Source organism: Leptosomus discolor, chromosome 11 (assembly GCF_034619465.1).
Source record: "Leptosomus discolor isolate bLepDis1 chromosome 11, bLepDis1.hap2, whole genome shotgun sequence".
Lineage (NCBI taxonomy): Eukaryota > Metazoa > Chordata > Aves > Leptosomiformes > Leptosomidae > Leptosomus > Leptosomus discolor.
The window spans coordinates 14,141,539-14,158,346 of NC_141401.1; the positions used below are offsets into that span (position 1 = coordinate 14,141,539).

At 41.6% G+C, this 16,808-nt stretch overlaps 1 protein-coding gene across 1 annotated transcript; it reads left to right on the forward strand.

The window, feature by feature from the left end:
• The first annotated feature begins 1,968 nt into the window (after nt 1-1,968).
• Nucleotides 1,969-15,641, forward strand: CRABP1 (cellular retinoic acid binding protein 1). The gene is made up of 4 exons (XM_086471689.1): nt 1,969-2,164; nt 2,686-2,864; nt 5,605-5,718; nt 15,591-15,641. The coding sequence occupies exons 1-4, from the start codon at nt 2,095-2,097 to the stop codon at nt 15,639-15,641; spliced, it is 414 nt and encodes a 137-aa protein (XP_086327815.1). The 5' UTR covers nt 1,969-2,094.
• The last annotated feature ends 1,167 nt before the right edge of the window (nt 15,642-16,808 follow it).

Consider the following 16,808-nt stretch of genomic DNA (forward strand, 5'->3'; position numbering starts at 1 on the left):
CAGGCAGAGATAGGTGGTTCCTCTCTGGTTTATGCTGCACATACTTTTTATGCTAAGTAGCTAAGGACTTTGTCTTGCAAAGAGTGGGCCATATCAGTTCCACTGGTCTCCATGTATACATATTCTGCGGGATTCTGGAAGCAAGCCTGGATCATGGTAGTATGTTTTCAGGTGGGCAATTGGAAAGTTGAAACTGAGGGACAGAGGAGGGTTTTTCTTTGCTGATTCATGGCAATACACAGACTTGGTATGGGTTTGTTGGGCCTGCAGCCTTTTATTTGTAAGTCTTGAACCTACCCACAATAGAGAAATGATTTGGGTTTCTGTTTGTTTTTTTTTTTTTTCCCCAAGCTGTTTGTTTGTTTGTTTGTTTTGAAGGTTTTTTGAGGCAATTGGAAATCTTTAAACAAAGTATTTCAGATGGGGATTAATTCTTTTGTCGTTTACTAAAACTGAAAAATATTTTGTGCTCTGTTTTTTGGGTTTTTTTTTTTTAGAGAAACCCTGTTACTGAAAACAGATATTCCTCACTGAAATTTTCATTTCCTGGAAAAACCCCCACATTTTCCATCAAAATATTTCAGTTAAAGAACTATGCCATGTCTCCAGAGTCTCCTTGTGAAAAGACAAAAATTTTAAAAATCCATAGAAGAAGAGTGACTATCAACAGACAAATATTTGGTTCTGCTCTATGGTTCTCACTCGGGTAAAATTCTTCCTGGGATAAGAATTTAGAGCAAATTTCAGCGTATAGGAACTGGAGAATCCTGCCTAACATATGGCTAAGCTAACTCCCAGACCTATACATTTTCCAGGAGTTAACACATTTTATACATACCTCAAGTAACCGACCTGTTCATTTTACACAGTAAGTCTAACAAGTGAAGAATGGTTGTGAATGTACCATGAAGCTGGCTCAGCGAAGGTTTTCCTATAATTAAAATACATCTGGCTCTGTTCTGAGTGGGAAATCACAGACCTCTGAATGTTTTGAGTATTTCCTTATGCACAACAGCAGCAGAAAAACTCCATATGCCTTAACTTGTCAAATTCTGTGCCCCTTAATCATGTGGATAAATCAGCTGCAATAAGGAACTTTAATCTGGCATCTTTGACTTGAAACCGAGGGATTCAAAGCAAAGATGATGGAAATGGCCGTGGAAGGTCTGAAAGGCACAAAGCAGCTCTCAAATCTTTAGCACGCTTGTGTTAATTTGAATAAGTGTGAAATAGCTTGATGTGTTTCTCCATCAAAGCTTGTGGCCGCCATGGGCCCTGCCCTTTCTGATGCAGTAGGAATACCTTCCAGTTCCACAGCTGTATCCTCCGACTGCCAAAAGCACCACAGAGCAACGAGGGAGTGTGTGGCTGTGACTGGGGAACACTGTAGACATTATATATGTCTTTGTCCTTTACCCTTCTCAAAGGGACAGATGTGGATCATGGGGCAGTGACAGCTTCCTTACAGCAGTCTCCCACCCTGGAAAGGGCTGCGCTCCCTGGCACCTCTTTGGCCTGGTGGTCATCCGGGTTAGCAGTGTTGGGGGCAGATTCGTTGGCGCGCAGGCCCGCCAGGCTGGGAGGCCTGCGCGTGGGGAGCTCAGGGGCGAGGGTGTCGTGTATTACGGTGCCTCGTCCCTGCCACAGTGGGGATCAACCCCGCGTGAGCCCGAAGAGACTGCTCTTATTTGGGTTGCCCTCTCCCTTCCCTGCCTGCCTCTGGGGCCTTTCAGCAAGTCCTCAACATCCACCCCGGCTGTGGGACAGGTGACAATCGGGCTCTCCTTCCTGGGAAGCCCCAGGAGGCAGCTGGCGGGCTGCTAGGCAGGCGGGCAGGGAGTGATGGATGGAGGACTGGAAGGATGGATGGATGGATGGATGGATGGATGGATGGATGGATGGATGGATGGCGGGGCCGCGGCTGGGAGGGGGGACGGCTGTCTGGCGGCGTGTTGCTGGCCCCGGGGGAAGGGGTGGGGGGCCGGGTGGGTGTGACCCGCTCTCCCAGCCGCCGCCGCGGTCCGCCCCGCTCACAAGGTGCCTGAGCCGGAGAGAGAGCAGCAGCGCCGCGTCCCCGCCGCCGTCCGCCCCGCCATGCCCAACTTCGCCGGCACTTGGAAGATGAAGAGCAGCGAGAATTTCGACGAGCTCCTCAAGGCGCTGGGTGAGGCGCGGGGTAGCCCGGCTCCGGGCAACGGGCAGCCTGGGGCTGTGTCCCGCTGGAGGGGGAGGCGGGGGGGGCTACAGCCGGAGCCGCGCTTCGGTGCGCGGTGCCTCCGGGGCCAGGCACCCGGGAGAGCTCCGTACGGCGACGGCGGGGGCAAGCCGGGAGCCCTGCCCGGGGAGGGGCGACCGCAGGCACGGCACGGGCCGAGCCTCACCTGCGAGCGCCGAGGGTCCTGCCCCGGGGACCCGGGCGGCTCCTGCCGCGCTCCGCCACGGGGGTCCTGGCAAGGCCCCGCGGTCGCCGCCTGTGCAGGGCCGGCCGCAGAGCCGCAGCTCCCTGCCGCGGCGGGCTGCGCGGAGCTTTGTCGTAGGGCTACGCGCGGTGCCCCGCCGGGGCCGCGCCGCCGCTGCGGTCGCCGCCGGCCCCCCGCCCCCGGGCCGATCTGCGTGGTGCTGGGCGAGCTCAGCCCAGGGCACGGCTGGCGGCTTCAAGCTCTGCTTCCTCCCCGCTTCGCCCAGGTGTCAATGCCATGCTCAGGAAGGTGGCGGTGGCTGCTGCCTCCAAACCTCACGTGGAGATCCGCCAGGACGGGGACCAGTTCTACATCAAAACTTCCACCACGGTCCGCACCACTGAGATCAACTTCAAAATCGGGGAGAGCTTTGAGGAGGAGACGGTGGATGGACGAAAGTGCAGGGTAGGAAGAGAGCTGGGGGGGGGGGGTGGGGGGGGGGGTGTTACCAAGTTCTTTTTGGATGGGACAAACACCTGCTGCCGATGTCCCCAGACAGTGGCATTGCTGCCTACCACCCTCTTCTTCCCAGAAACACTCTTCGGGGGTTCTTGGTGGTCACCACTCATCTTGTCCGTTGGCCGACATTCTTCCTCTTGTAGAGTAAAACTGAAATCTAAAGGCAACAGAGCATGGCAAGTCCCAAAGACAGAGTTTGAGTTTCTGCTTGCCAGCTCCTTGGCCGGCAAGGTTTTGTCCAGCTCTTTTTGCTTCCCTCTCCCCTGGAGACCTCAGCTGCAGCAAAAGCTCTTCCCAACCTTTGTCCCTGACGGGAACATGGGGAACGGTGGAGCAAGAGAGACCTCAAGAGTCAGGATTTAGTGCACAAACCTGACATAACTTTTGTCCTAAACTGAACGAGCTGAGTTCAGAAGCAGGACTGCAGACTGTTGGTATTTTTCAGGTTGAAATCCTCATTCATTCCCTTGCAAGTCCACGTCTCCAGTTTGCTGATCAGATAAGTCTTTAACAGTGTAAGACAGACTTTCAGCTAGTGTTATACCGGCCATAATTACACCATCTCCTTGTGCAGAAGTGCATTAGAGGGCGTTCACTGGAGTGTTTTGGGCTTGATTCTGTGTGTGAGCCCCTGCTCCTCTACCTTTGTAACCACTTCTATGGCCATGGAGGGGGCTTTAAGTCAGCAGCATCTGACACCAGCTTCTCGCTGGTGTAGATACATGGGATCCGGGGTATCGGAGAACTGGGCTGTGATCATAGCTGTCTTTTGAAAAAAGTTATCAAAAAGCCATGCATTAGTTGTCCTTTCCTCAGGCACTTTACTCTCACACTTGTAAGAGAAGTATATATAAAACATTTATAAAAGAAGTATGAATAAAGAGTATCAGAATGTAGTCCCAAATGAGAATACAGTTTTTAGAGTATTCTATGCTGGTGAAGTAATCTACTTTCCAAAATATCATCTCTGCTAATTCTTGAGCCAGCTTCTGAGACCATTTGCACCACTAACAATTCAGAACTTACTATCTCCAGTGCAACTGCAGTGAATTTAAATTTATTAAAAAGGGAGGCAGATTCTGGGAGTCACTGAATGTTTAGAACATACACTTGATCTCTAGGATGAGTTATCATATATTTAACAGTTTGTTCAGCAAACGTCACTGGCTTTGTTAATTTATCTTGTTCGGCCGAAGTAGTATTTTAGTATCTTCATGCATAATGCATATGCAATAAATGTGACCTGCTTTCTAGAGAAGGATTTATTGCTGCAGATGGAAAAACAATAATTACAGCTGTAAGCTATGAAAGTTGGAAAAATCTGAAAGAAATGTGTTTTGTGAAGTAGTAAATTTTTTCCATGTGTTGTGAAATTATTTATAGTCCACTCTCAGGAATAAGTTGTACTTATGTGTGTATATAACCAAGATGTGGCCCCAGAACAGGTAATAAAATAATACCTCAGAATGTAATTTGCAATATCGGGCAGAATTGCTGACTGGTGATAGATTTTGATACACTTTATGGGGTGGAGGGTTTTGTTCTGCCAACTAACTTGATCCATTGTTCATACAGACAAAGAGTGAGTCATATGTAGCTGTACTGCAAAGCATAGCTTCTGTAACTGCCATTTGAGATGGCTTGTTGGCTTAAAAAAACCCTATTGTTTTGAAAAATATTTGTAAAATAAACAGCTACTTTTAAATCAAAGTAAAGGGTTTTTTTCCCTTGGAAATCTGGGAAGTGTTAACCTGAATTTATGCACACATAAGAACTCACACACATGTACATGTACATGTATATGTATATATCACAGACTAATGAATGTCTCCCGTGTGCTGGTCATAAAGCGATTACTTGCACATTCATTACAGGTCATCCTTCTGCACAGCTGCTCCATTGCACTGTAGAATAATAGTTCAGAGCTAGAATGAAAAGCAACAGAGTCAGGGCTTGCCTGTTTGTGAAAGCTACACAGAATCCTATGGTGTTTTTTTTATTTTTCAATAGTTGCATAGTCATTACTGAAATGCTTTGTAAAATGCCCAAGGTATTTCAATGTCCAGACCCACAACCTTAAAAAAGTAGCACTGCAAACACTAGAATTCTAACAAAGTTTCTTTAATTTACTCGTGATTTATTCCAGTTTGTTAGCACAGTGTTTAACATACAGTTAACTTGGCACAGCACCGTATAGCATGAAAGGTTATAAGTGACACGTACTGCATTATTTATAACCACAACATGATACATACGATTCTTTATGCTTATACACTAAGGGCACTCTGTAGTGATAAAAAACATGTCAGATCAAACCACATGTGTACAAAGATGCTTGGGAGTGTAGACACTACATTATCACATATTTCTAAATTATACTTTCCAACATCAAGCATTTAATGACAATTGGGTGTATTTTAATTTGGAAACAAATGCAGATTTACACTGAAAAGACACATTTACAATCACTTTGTTAATAATATATACCTATTTCCAAAATGCCCCCTCATACCTTAATTTTGATTTCACTACTTTCCACTGATGTCTTTTTCCCTTTGCCTTTATCTATCTATGTGTTGCTCCTTTACTGCAGCAATTATTCTCACAACTGCTCATTGTTGTCTCTCTGCCTCGTGCTGCTGGGGAATATAATTAATGTTATTCCTAATGATTTTCTTGCCTGCAGAGTTTGGCCACTTGGGAGAATGAAAACAAGATATATTGCAAACAAACTCTTACTGAGGGAGATGGCCCCAAAACATACTGGACTCGAGAATTAGCTAATGATGAGCTGATTTTGGTAAGAACCTTGAACTCACCCAATACCTGCACCATTTGTTACCATGTAGTATGACTTACTATTTTTCCTTACTTAAATCCATCTGGAAAACTACTATTTTCATAATCCTCTACAGCACAATACATACAGCACTTTTTTTTCCTTTCTTTTAAAATGCTTTTTTTAAGAACAAATGAAGATATATACAGGTTCTGACTTGCATTTTATTTTTATAACTTTTGCTATACTTCTACTGGAAGAATAAGCATAAGTGGGCCACTTCTGATCTGTAAATTCACAACACCACCAAAGAATTTGCATGATTTATTGCACATTTTCTCTGCTGAGAGTGAGATCAAGGCATTTGACCTCATTTCTGAAGAACGTTCTTTTTTAGGCGTGTGCATAATACGTTGCTTCTTATCCACAGTCACATGGTGTATAGCAGGAAAGATATGGCATGTTGTTAGCATGCTCTAATCTCATTCTGTTTATGAAATACATAATTCCTCCCCATCTCTGCCACCTTTCCCAATTCCTTGATCATGTCTGAATCAGTTCAGAATTGCCTTCATGAGTTTCTCAGAAATACGCCGAGTTGCAATTTGCTGTCAGCCAACATCTCCGCACTCCTGTGTGCCCTTCCATATGGCAGCAGGGTTACTGTAGGCATTCTAAGCAGCACCTCTGCGACTGCCTCGCCATTTACACTATGAACCATGTGAGTTTATTTATTCATATTGTACTCGTTTCTTTTAGAGTTGAGTTCACTGAATCTTTCCTCAGTAGTCCCTCTGCATTAATGAAACAATATCCAGAACTGGATAAAGACACAGTTTCTCTGAGTTACAAGTTCAGCTTGAGTTCAGAACCATTTTATTGCACATGTTCTTACTAGTGAATTCCGGATAAATAGTTGATTAGACTGTTATGCCTCATCAGTTCGGGCATGGAAGACAGGCTGCTGGAGTGATGGGTAAGAAAACATCAAAGCAGGGAGGTTTTATTTCAAACTGCACTTTCAAAAACAAGCAGCCACCCCAGTGTTTTTCTAAAGCAGTTGGAGCTCTGTTTTTAAGATTGCATCTGAAACAGAAGCAGAACTTAAACCTAACCAAGTATAAACAAAAAGCTTTTAAGGTGTTAATATTATTCCAGACATCTTGGAACTGTTCACCCACCCCTTATAAGGAGGCATATGCTGTTAGAATCACACTGGTTTCTATTGAATGAATACTCCAATTCTGGATAATTTCTTTTGACTTAACCACTGGAATTCTTTATGTTATCAAAAAACTTTAGGAGTACTTTGATCTCTGCTTCACATCTTTATATATGATACAGTGGACAATCTCAACTATAATTCTTAACTATATATTATTAGCATATTCTCAAGTTAATTTTTCCAGCTTTCTAACAATCTATTTCTGTAGTTTATTATTTAAGCAACAAACTAGTGAAGCAGCTGTTAAACAGAGTGAACTGCTCCAAGCAAAGCAAGAAAGCCAGTCATAATACAATTGCCTCCTGCAGTCAGCAATGAGAACTTACCCTGCTGGTGAAGAAGAACGAGGTTGGTTAAGAAACCAGAGTGATTCAAAGATTAGAAAGACATCTAATCTTTTTTCTTGTATAATACACTGGTGAGCTTTTCTGAATTAATTATTTTTCAAATTAGGATATAAATTAGCAAAACTTCCTTCTTGCTGAAATATTTCTATTTATAGGAACTCAATCACAACTTTTGATAAGTTGTTTTGCTGGTTAATTTCCTTGCCATTAAAATATACACATTATTTCTAATCTGTATATGTCTAGATTCAGCTTCCAGCCATTACGTATTCTGTATAAAAGAACCTAAATAATATGCCTAAAGTTTGTTATTGCAACTACTTCTCTTAACAACACTGATCAAGCCACCTCTTGGAAGAACCTTCTTGTTGTTAAGCTAAACCATTGAAAGACCTTGAGCCCTTCAATATATAGCAAGCTTTCCTTGAATCATTCTTTCAGTGCTTCTATAACCCTCTCCAGTTTATCAGTTTCCTTTCTAAACTAGGAACACCAGAACCACACATACTGTTTTGCTAGCAATCACACTAGCACCTGATGTAGTGATGACTTCATCTCCCTACTCTTATCTGAAATTAATCTGGTTTATATGCAAAGACTTTATTAACTCTTCTTTGGGAACTCATGCTCAGCTGATCATGATCCCAAGGAATTTTCCTGGTTTCTGATTCCCCAGACTGATCCCATTCCCCTCTCCTGCAAGTTGGGACTATGTTCATTGGTTGCATGATTTCACTGCAGACATTACGAAAACATGCTGTTTGCTTCCAAGGGATCCAGATCATTCTCTCTGTCTTTTACTATTTAATACAACGTGCAGTTCCATTCTCCTACCTCTCTTCTGGAGCATAATGGCCTGGTTTGCTTTATTAAATATTGGGATATTGCCTGGTCCTCAGGACAAAGATTTCCAAGACCCTCATGACATTTGATGGGACTGAATGTACAAATCATTTAAATACATAGATCAGCATGTTCAAAATCTTCTGACACCCTAAAACTCAGCAATGAGATGTTTCTAGGAGTAATCGTGGTGAGTGTGAGGTCTCTGATCCTTTAGAGAAGTTAAGATGGCCAAAATTAACCGTTCTTGGAGGCAGCAAAGGGTTCTTCTGTTTGGAAGAAGACAGAAGATGGTAAGGGAAGCTGCATTTTCTTGTCTGTGGCCCCTAATTTTAGAACCCCAGAATATTCCCTTCAGACCATTATTTGGGCTTTAAAAGTTAAACTACCTGGAAGGATTGTCTGAGGTATGTTCCTCAGTTATAACAGGGAACAAAGTAGGAACAGGAGCTCTTAGTGACAAGATCCCTTTTTATCTCTTGCCTCTCAACTGTGTTTGAGTTTTCCATCACTCCAGTGAAGAAAGTTCAGCTTAGATTATTTTATTTTGTGCTTGGAATTTTTCCTTTGATCTGAGTCTGCAAATCCCTGCTTACTTCTTACTTCCTCAAAACTAAGATCACAGTGAGAAAAGATCTTTCTTTTTCTTCTCCTTTCTTCTTCCATCCTCCCAGCTTTGTTAGGGTTCTTTAGGACCTGAAATTCATTCTTATTCAGTTTTACTGCCCGTATCACTTCAAACATTTAACAGTTCTCATATTCACACCTCTCAAACCTTCCTGCTTACCTAAGAAAAAATTTCTGTTCCTTTAGTCTTTCTGATGTGCTTTGGTAAGCTGTCCCTGTTTCCATTCTGGCAGAGTACCTTCAATAAGCAGGAGGAAACCACATTCCTGTGAACTTTTAGATGTCTGCAGCTGGGAACCTGTCTTATGGGACAGAGCCTGTGATGTAACAGTTTAGGAACTTTGTAAGGCTAACACTTATTCTGACAGTCTCTGCTCCTGTTTCTCTATCCAAAAATTATTCAAAGAAATCTTGAGTCTCCTTGTTAGTTATTACATGCATTTGCAGAAGAAATCAAGAAAAGTCATACTCCATTTGGAAAAAGTTGCAAGAAGAAATCTAAACTGCGTTAGACTGAGGCACAACTGGAAAAAAGGCTTGGGGCAACAGGCAGGGGGTAAGGAATGAGTTTTACTCTGCTAATGCTGGCTGCATAAATGTTGGAGCTTTGCCACATAATTTTGATCTAATATGCTGTATTGCTTAGGGGGTCCATTTGATGATGACATTTTCCTAGTGGAAGGATATATTTTTCTCCCCAACACAGCATGTTAAATAAAATGCATTTATTATCACGTATAATAAAACAAACCAGTGCTGAATTGTCATGACTACCACAGAGCTACAATAGAAACCATATTACAGTATAATTATCAATCTTTCTTGCATCCCAGCAGAAGAATTCCTTATGTTCTTCAAAGATACTGCCTTGGAGCAATATGATGGTCTTCCATGTCACATTATGTCCTCTGGTACACAGATGCTGGGAAAAAACTATTTAGTTAGCAAAGGTTTTCTTTACCTTCAGGTACCGGTTAAGTTTGCCTTTAGTTCTCCTCAGCTCCTTGCAGCATTGAGAATGAGATTACTCTTATTAGTAGCATAAATAATATTTGGCTGATACAAGAGCCTTTTCAGCTGAGTAAGGGAAGAAGGATCAAGCTCTGCCTCATAAAAAAGGTGCTCGTTAGACCATTGCAACTACTTTCATCAGTGCTGTTTATTCTAAGCTCATCTGATGCATTTGCTGGGATTTCAGTGCTGCATTTTTAGAAGTACTGAAAAATGTAGATAAAAAAGTTACATGAAATATGCAAGCAAGGGAGAATGAACGGGATAGATCCCCATCAAAGTCCGCATTTGTTTGCCTTTACTGTGTCCTGAATTGTATAGTACTTTAAGACTGTAATGCATACAGAGTCAGAATATCTGCATTTATAACTCCATATTCATAAACTATACTTGGATTAGCACTTGAGCAATCAAGATCAGAATATAACACAAAAATACACATTTCCTTTACTTGTCTGAAAATTAAGATCTGGGATTAAATCTACTCTAATACGCTTTTTCTCCCCTTTCCTTTTATAGTCGATAATGGTTTTGCTGTTGCTGTGTGTTTTTGTCAGGGACGTTAATGAGCTATCAATCACACGTGTAAGTCAGGAGAACAAAAGGTCTGCTCTTTACAAAGTTAAAGGATGCTGCTTCCAAATGTTGGCTATTCAAATGAGAAACATTTATATTGCAACTTTATCTGCGTTGCTGCTGTTACGGCTGCTCATGCCTCTATAGATTTTAGTTTAAACTTCAACACACAAACATTTTAAAGTGGGTGATTACTGAAGAGGGGCTTTAAAAACAGCCTCAGACCACATTTTACACAGTTCATGTATCACACAGGGGTTCTTAGAATCAATTATAGCGAGGGTCAAAGATCAGAACGTTAGGGGGGTTTCAAGCATGGTTTCTATTCTACATTCCCTCCCCAGAAAAATCATGCTGTAGTTGATTAAAACTGGTGAACTGTGGAGCCTAGATGAGTGAGTGAACATTTTTTAAATTATATTACTTCTAGAATTAAACATAGTGGGTGAGAAGGGCCAATGCAGGTTTGGAAAGATACTTTGCAGCTGAATTCTGAGATTTGTGATGTGCTTAAGCCTTGTGTTGAACAATGTTAAAACTACCTAAGTGTTTAACTTTTCTATAGTTTTTGGAGAGTGATCTTAAGTCAAATCAGTTATCAAAATAAGGGTCTACTCATACTAAGGTAGTGTAAGGTAAGTGGGGGTGTTGCTGCTGACCTCGTTAAAGCAGCCTTGATAAAAAAGTTCAGAAGCCTGTAACAATGCATACATATGTGTTGCATCGACCTAATGCTTTAATTTACTATTTGCCATGACCGGATTTACAAGGAGGCTTAGGGATCTGCAGCCCCCGCTCACTAGTGCAGCCTAGTCTGGGTCATATCCCAAACATATGAACAGAGAAAGAAGCCAGCCCCATTTGCATCTTGGATGCATCTGATCCTGTATATAGCCTTTTACAATACCAGTTATAGCTTATATGTTTGCTGTGTACTGGCTTTCAAGACTACTACTGGGAAATACCATTGTCTCATGTTCTTACCTCTGTCATTCATTTACTGCATGACTCTGAGGAAACTGTATAATATAGCAGTTCTCAACCACAAATACCACTATTTAGGTACCCTGATAAATGACCTGATTTTGCATGGTCCTGTCAATTGATATTCTGCAGAAAGTGAGGTTGCATATTGAGTGATTTGCTATTAATATCCAAGTTTGAAAGTGGAGGCTGCACCTTCTGTGACTACAGCCCCATAATGATCTAACTCTTTCATAAGACATGGGAGTCAGGAGGGGAAAGGAAATGCGCAATATGCCTTTATCGTGAAGATTTATATCTTTATTCTAGATAACATGGAATTTTGCATGTGGACAAAGCCTTTTATGAGGATTCATTTAAGTAATCTTTTCTCTTCTCCATTTGTTTGCTGATGTATTCTGTCTTCCTTTTGCAAGTTGCCTCTGCAGGTTGGTCAGTCATGAACAGATAACAGGATTTTTGCATACACTGGCAGAAGTGCTCTTTCCCAGGCGATTGTTTCAATGACAGTTTTCCTTATTGTGTGCTCCACTTATCACAAAGGCTCCTCAGCAAATGTTTATAAAGAAGGCCTTCAAAAAGCAGATTTAATCATACAGTAATATATTACTGCCCTGTAATTCTTTTTTAATCTCTAATGATGTCAGTGGTCATCAGATTTTGAGTGAACTGAGAGAGGTCAGTTGATTGGATTATCCCCCTGTGCAGGGCTTTTTTTTGCAGTGTGCTTTTGGACTCTTAGCTACAGATTATGACAATCAAAGTGAAGAAAACAATTCTGTAATTTGCAGTCCGTGCGCATTTAAAATCCTATTTTAGATGTAGACAGAAGTCTTGCCTAGTAGCATTTTGTAAGGTAAGTGGAGCCTTTGCAAGCTGATGAGAAGGTGGTGTTTGAAAATCCTGCATCTTCTCATTAGATTTGAATTGCAGCTTGGTAGTGTTGCACTCTTTTTTAGTTGCTCTGGTGAAACTTCACCACCAAATAGCCAGGATTCCTTGCTGTCTTTCTTTTTATTACGAAGTTCTTCTCCTTTGGGTCACAGAAATCTTTTAAGTCTGCTTGTTCTGACAGGAACTATCACTTCTTTCCAATCCAGAATTAGAACCATAAACACTGAACTGCTTCATTCTACCCCTGAATACAAGGATTTAAGTGTGAAGGATAGAGAGGTAGCAGCCTTTTGATCTGGATCTCCCTGAGCTTGGGCCCAGCTGTACATTAGATGTTTCTGTGAGTGACCACAAGGAAAGGAATGCAGCAAGTTTGAACACGTTCCTCTTTGCTTTGTTTAGCAACATTTAGTGGAGTTTCATCAACAATGCTAGTAAGTTACAATAAGATAGGGAAACACCTTTTACATAAGTCCATATTTAAACCATGTACATAACCATGACAATCAAAGCCGTTTAATTATGTGCTGCAGTATGGAATTAGGTTAGTAATCATCTGAATAAGTATAAGTTATAAGGTGTAAAATCTAAGTGCTAAAAAACAGGCCACATAACCTAAGCTGGTTCTTCAAGGAAAGGACGCCTGGCTGTTTGAGAAGTGCCCAGTGGCTACATGGTACTCCAGAGTGATTGTAATTGAGCTTTGCATGAATTTTATCTTTTCACAATCTAGATTTAAAGATATGATTGTGTTAAATTATAGTGGTTTTCCAGACTGTGAGACTTGTGTGTTGTAGAGAACGACAGTCCTTGTGTATAGCAATTGATTAAGACTACTGTGTATTTGGGTTCCTCAGGTATGCCCAAGTTTTCTGCACTTAATTTTTATTCTGACAGAGCAATTTGAATGCAGTCCTTTGCCTGCAATTTTCAAGAGTTCAGAAGTCCAGCTGGAGCTGGATGTTGGAAGTACAAAATGAACAGCCATTGTGCTTTGTCACAAGCGTGTCAAGTTGTGACTGTGAGTGCAGAACAGTCAGTCTGTGTGTACATACAGTGGACTTGCTGCCTCTGCAATGCATTCTGGATGCACCAATACTACTGAGCTTTCCCAGAAAGTTACTATTAATTTTTTCTTCCTCCACAAATTTTTATCTTTATTTTCACACTCCCTCCTGTGGGTCTTGCAAGGAAGCTGCCAATGAGACTACACTCTGCCTAGGAGCAGTCTCAGAACTGGACACTAGAATTTCAGACACTTGGACCTACAGTGGCACCCTAGGACAGACTTGCATATGGATCACATCTATTTCTATCTGCTCTTCCCTGCAGTGTTCCCTCTCAGTACAACTTCTGACCTGTTGTGAGAATAACTGCTGTTGCCCAGGTTTAGGAGAAGGAGTTTGTCTTTTAATTTCCCCTGAAGAATAGACAAAAATTTACTAGGGAGGTTACAAGAGTTTTGGCAAACTGCTGCTGCAGGCTTTCTCATTAGAACTGGCTGATGTGGCACCCACTCACATTACAAGATGTGGCTGCATAGCTGTGCAGCTCCAACTGCCAGACGGGGGCCGTGCCAGCTCTTGAAGAACACTACACAAAGACTGGTTTACTATTATTTATGATTTGTGTTGAAGTAGCAGCAGGAGACCCAAACTTCACTATGCCTAGCAGTGCCTGAATGTACCATAGAAAGACAATCACTGTCACAGTGACTTTCCAGTCTTCACGGACAACCTCAAGCCCCGGATGGTCTTGACTCTGACTTGCTTTCTCTGGCAAAGGTCCTGACGAAATAAATTTGCCTGTGTGTATAATTTTGGAAATGTTGAAGGAAGCCATAGTAAGGGTATTTGCAGCTAGTGCTGTGGGCAATAGAGAACTATCTGCATCCTTTAATGTTCATTTTCAGACATTTTCATGCCTAAGCTAAAAATGTATATAAAGATTGATATGATAAGCTCTTGATACGCATGAAACCAAAGCCTATATCTCCAAAATACTTACCAACTGTTCTCCTCAATAAAGCGAACAAAATATAAGCCAGAGTCAGTTTTAAAGCTAAGTCTTTTCAAAGAGGTGTTGGCCAAAACAGGTGTAGAAAGCATTAAAACAAAGTCCAGCTGAATTTTCATAACACATTAATTATATTTTTCAGTGAGACCTTGGCAGTTATTACAGCCAAACATCCCACCTCACAACTTGTTAGTGGTGAGCTCGAAACTGTCAGTGTAGCTGAACATGAAGTTTTTGCAGTCAGTATTTCCTCACTCTTATACCCATTATTTCCTTTGTGTTTAATTGCTTGCTTAGATTTTAGCCTGCCAGACCTGAAATGACATACAAACACTTCGGGGCTTTCTCAGACAGCTGCCACAATCGCTGTCCTGCCTGAATGTCCTGATAATCTGTACTGCAATATTGCTGTAAGAAAAAAAATTAAAATAAAATTAATTTTTAATTAAAAAAAATTAAAATTGCCTTTTAAGTGCAGAACTACAGAGCAATTTGAAAACTGCATGCGTATCTGAAACTGTTTCAATCAATGGTATAACATCATGTAATAGCAGCTTGAAGTATCTGTAAACCCAAGGTACTCTGATGTACTGAATCTGGTACAAGAAATGGGATGATAATGGCACATAGTCTGTAGTAAGTCAGTGACTTGCAGGTATGTAGTGATCAAATGTTTTCTCAATATCATAGATGTTTAGTCGTGACAAGAGTTTGATCTCCACTACATTTTTCTTCATTATATGCCCTCACTTCAGCCCCTTAACCACAGTTAACAAATTCACTTGTTATGTTCACAGTATCCTGAAAGAAGGCTGTGATTAGCACTGCCCACGTTACAGCTTGGGAGAGAGGCTTTGGTATCCTAGCATGGTGTGTCAACACCTTGCAGCAGCAGTATGGATACAGGTTATAGGTTATACATTCTCCCAGTCTTCAGCATTGCTCCACTGACTTCATTTGAACTACTCTGATCTATACCTGCAAATATCAAAGAATACCTTTTGAACATGCCATTGGAATTCCACCCTCAGCATCTCCAGTTCAAAGTGCTGCAACTATTTCTAAATAGAACAGTACATTCCAAATTCTCTTTCTTTTCTCATATTTATTTATAAATGCATGCCAAGAAACTATAGAAAAAGGGAATTTCTGCATCATTTATCATTCTGACAAAATTCATCGTGCCTTGGAAAAAAGGTCACACATTGCATTTCTCTTCCAAAATTACTCATTTCTTTACTCTCGCCTGTCAAAAGACGGAGGAAAATGCATTTCTGCTGTATAGCTACTATACTAAAAATAACATTTAAAAATGGTGTTAAATGTTTGCTGGTTCAATCTCCTCTGATTGATTTCTATTTCTTTTCCAGACCTTTGGTGCTGATGATGTTGTGTGCACAAGAATTTATGTAAGAGAGTAAAACCATCAATTTACTTGTCATCTGGGATGAAGTGGAGAACTGTGAAAATCCCCAGTATAATGAGTATCTGTGTGTGCTGTTACTAATGCAGTGTTGTATGTGACCATGTGTGCTATATCTGAACCCATATCCTCTGTTAAGTGTATTTTGCTTTCATTTTTCATCGCAGACACTATTCCTTCCCACTTTTATGCCATCATTTTTTGTGTCTGCTTTGTATTTTGTAGTTGTCATTTGCTATGGTTTCATCAATTATTAAACTTATTGGGCATATCTCACAGCCGTTTTGGCGTGTTTTTAATAGAAAACCCAGCAGTGCTTTGCTTAGGACTGAAACACTTTTTACCCTCTGTCGAAGTCAGTGTGGAGTTTCACTGCTGTTGGCTAGCACTATGCTGTCAGGGAACACCTCCTAGGGCAACGCAAAGCGCAGGAGGGCAAGTGACTTGTATGGCCTTTCACAGAGCTGCAGGCTGCGCTCTCAAACCTGGAGCCCTGCTTCTTTCCTTCTTTCTGTCCTGTCTCCTTGGAAGAGTTGTTGAGGAACAATTCCTGTATCCTGTGATTGCTGGGACTGTGATCCATCAGAACCAGACAAGACAAGGAGAGATCTTTACCCTTTTTCCTGCTGCGTCTCTGAAGAACGCCCAGACTTTCCCCACTGAGACACTCATTACCCAAGTACAAACCCCAACTGTATCTACAGGACAAATAACATTGTGATCATGACTAATACTTATTGTCACCACACCCAAGCACCTCAAGCTTGATCAGAGAGCCAGCGGAATCTGACAGACTTTATTTGTGTGGGTCATAAAAAAATAAAGCTGAGGAAAGCTGCTTTTCTCCTACCTTCTCACCTGTGACAGAGAGAACTTCCGATAGCTTCGCTCCCCCTCAGTGTTAAAGCTGTCACTTTTGGTGACTCAATATTTCATTCTTTCAACAACTAAGTACTTCGCAAACCAGGGCCATAGTTCAAGAATGAAAGAAACACCAAATTTAAGGTATTTATTCTGGCTCAGAGTTCTGGCCACAGCACTATCAAGTATTAGATTCAAGCTGAACAGACATTCCTGTAATGAACCAGAAACTCTTCTGTTCTTCAGCATTGGAAATATCTGGAGATTGAGACTAGGAGCACTACTTATTTCATTGCAATATCAA

Coding starts and splice junctions, on each gene's coding strand:
- CRABP1 (XM_086471689.1), top strand. CDS start 2,095: ATGCCCAACTTCGCCGGCACTTGGAAGATGAAGAGCAGCGAGAATTTC. Junction 2,165..2,685: donor CGAGCTCCTCAAGGCGCTGG/GTGAGGCGCGGG, acceptor CGCTTCGCCCAG/GTGTCAATGCCATGCTCAGG. Junction 5,719..15,590: donor CTAATGATGAGCTGATTTTG/GTAAGAACCTTG, acceptor TTTCTTTTCCAG/ACCTTTGGTGCTGATGATGT.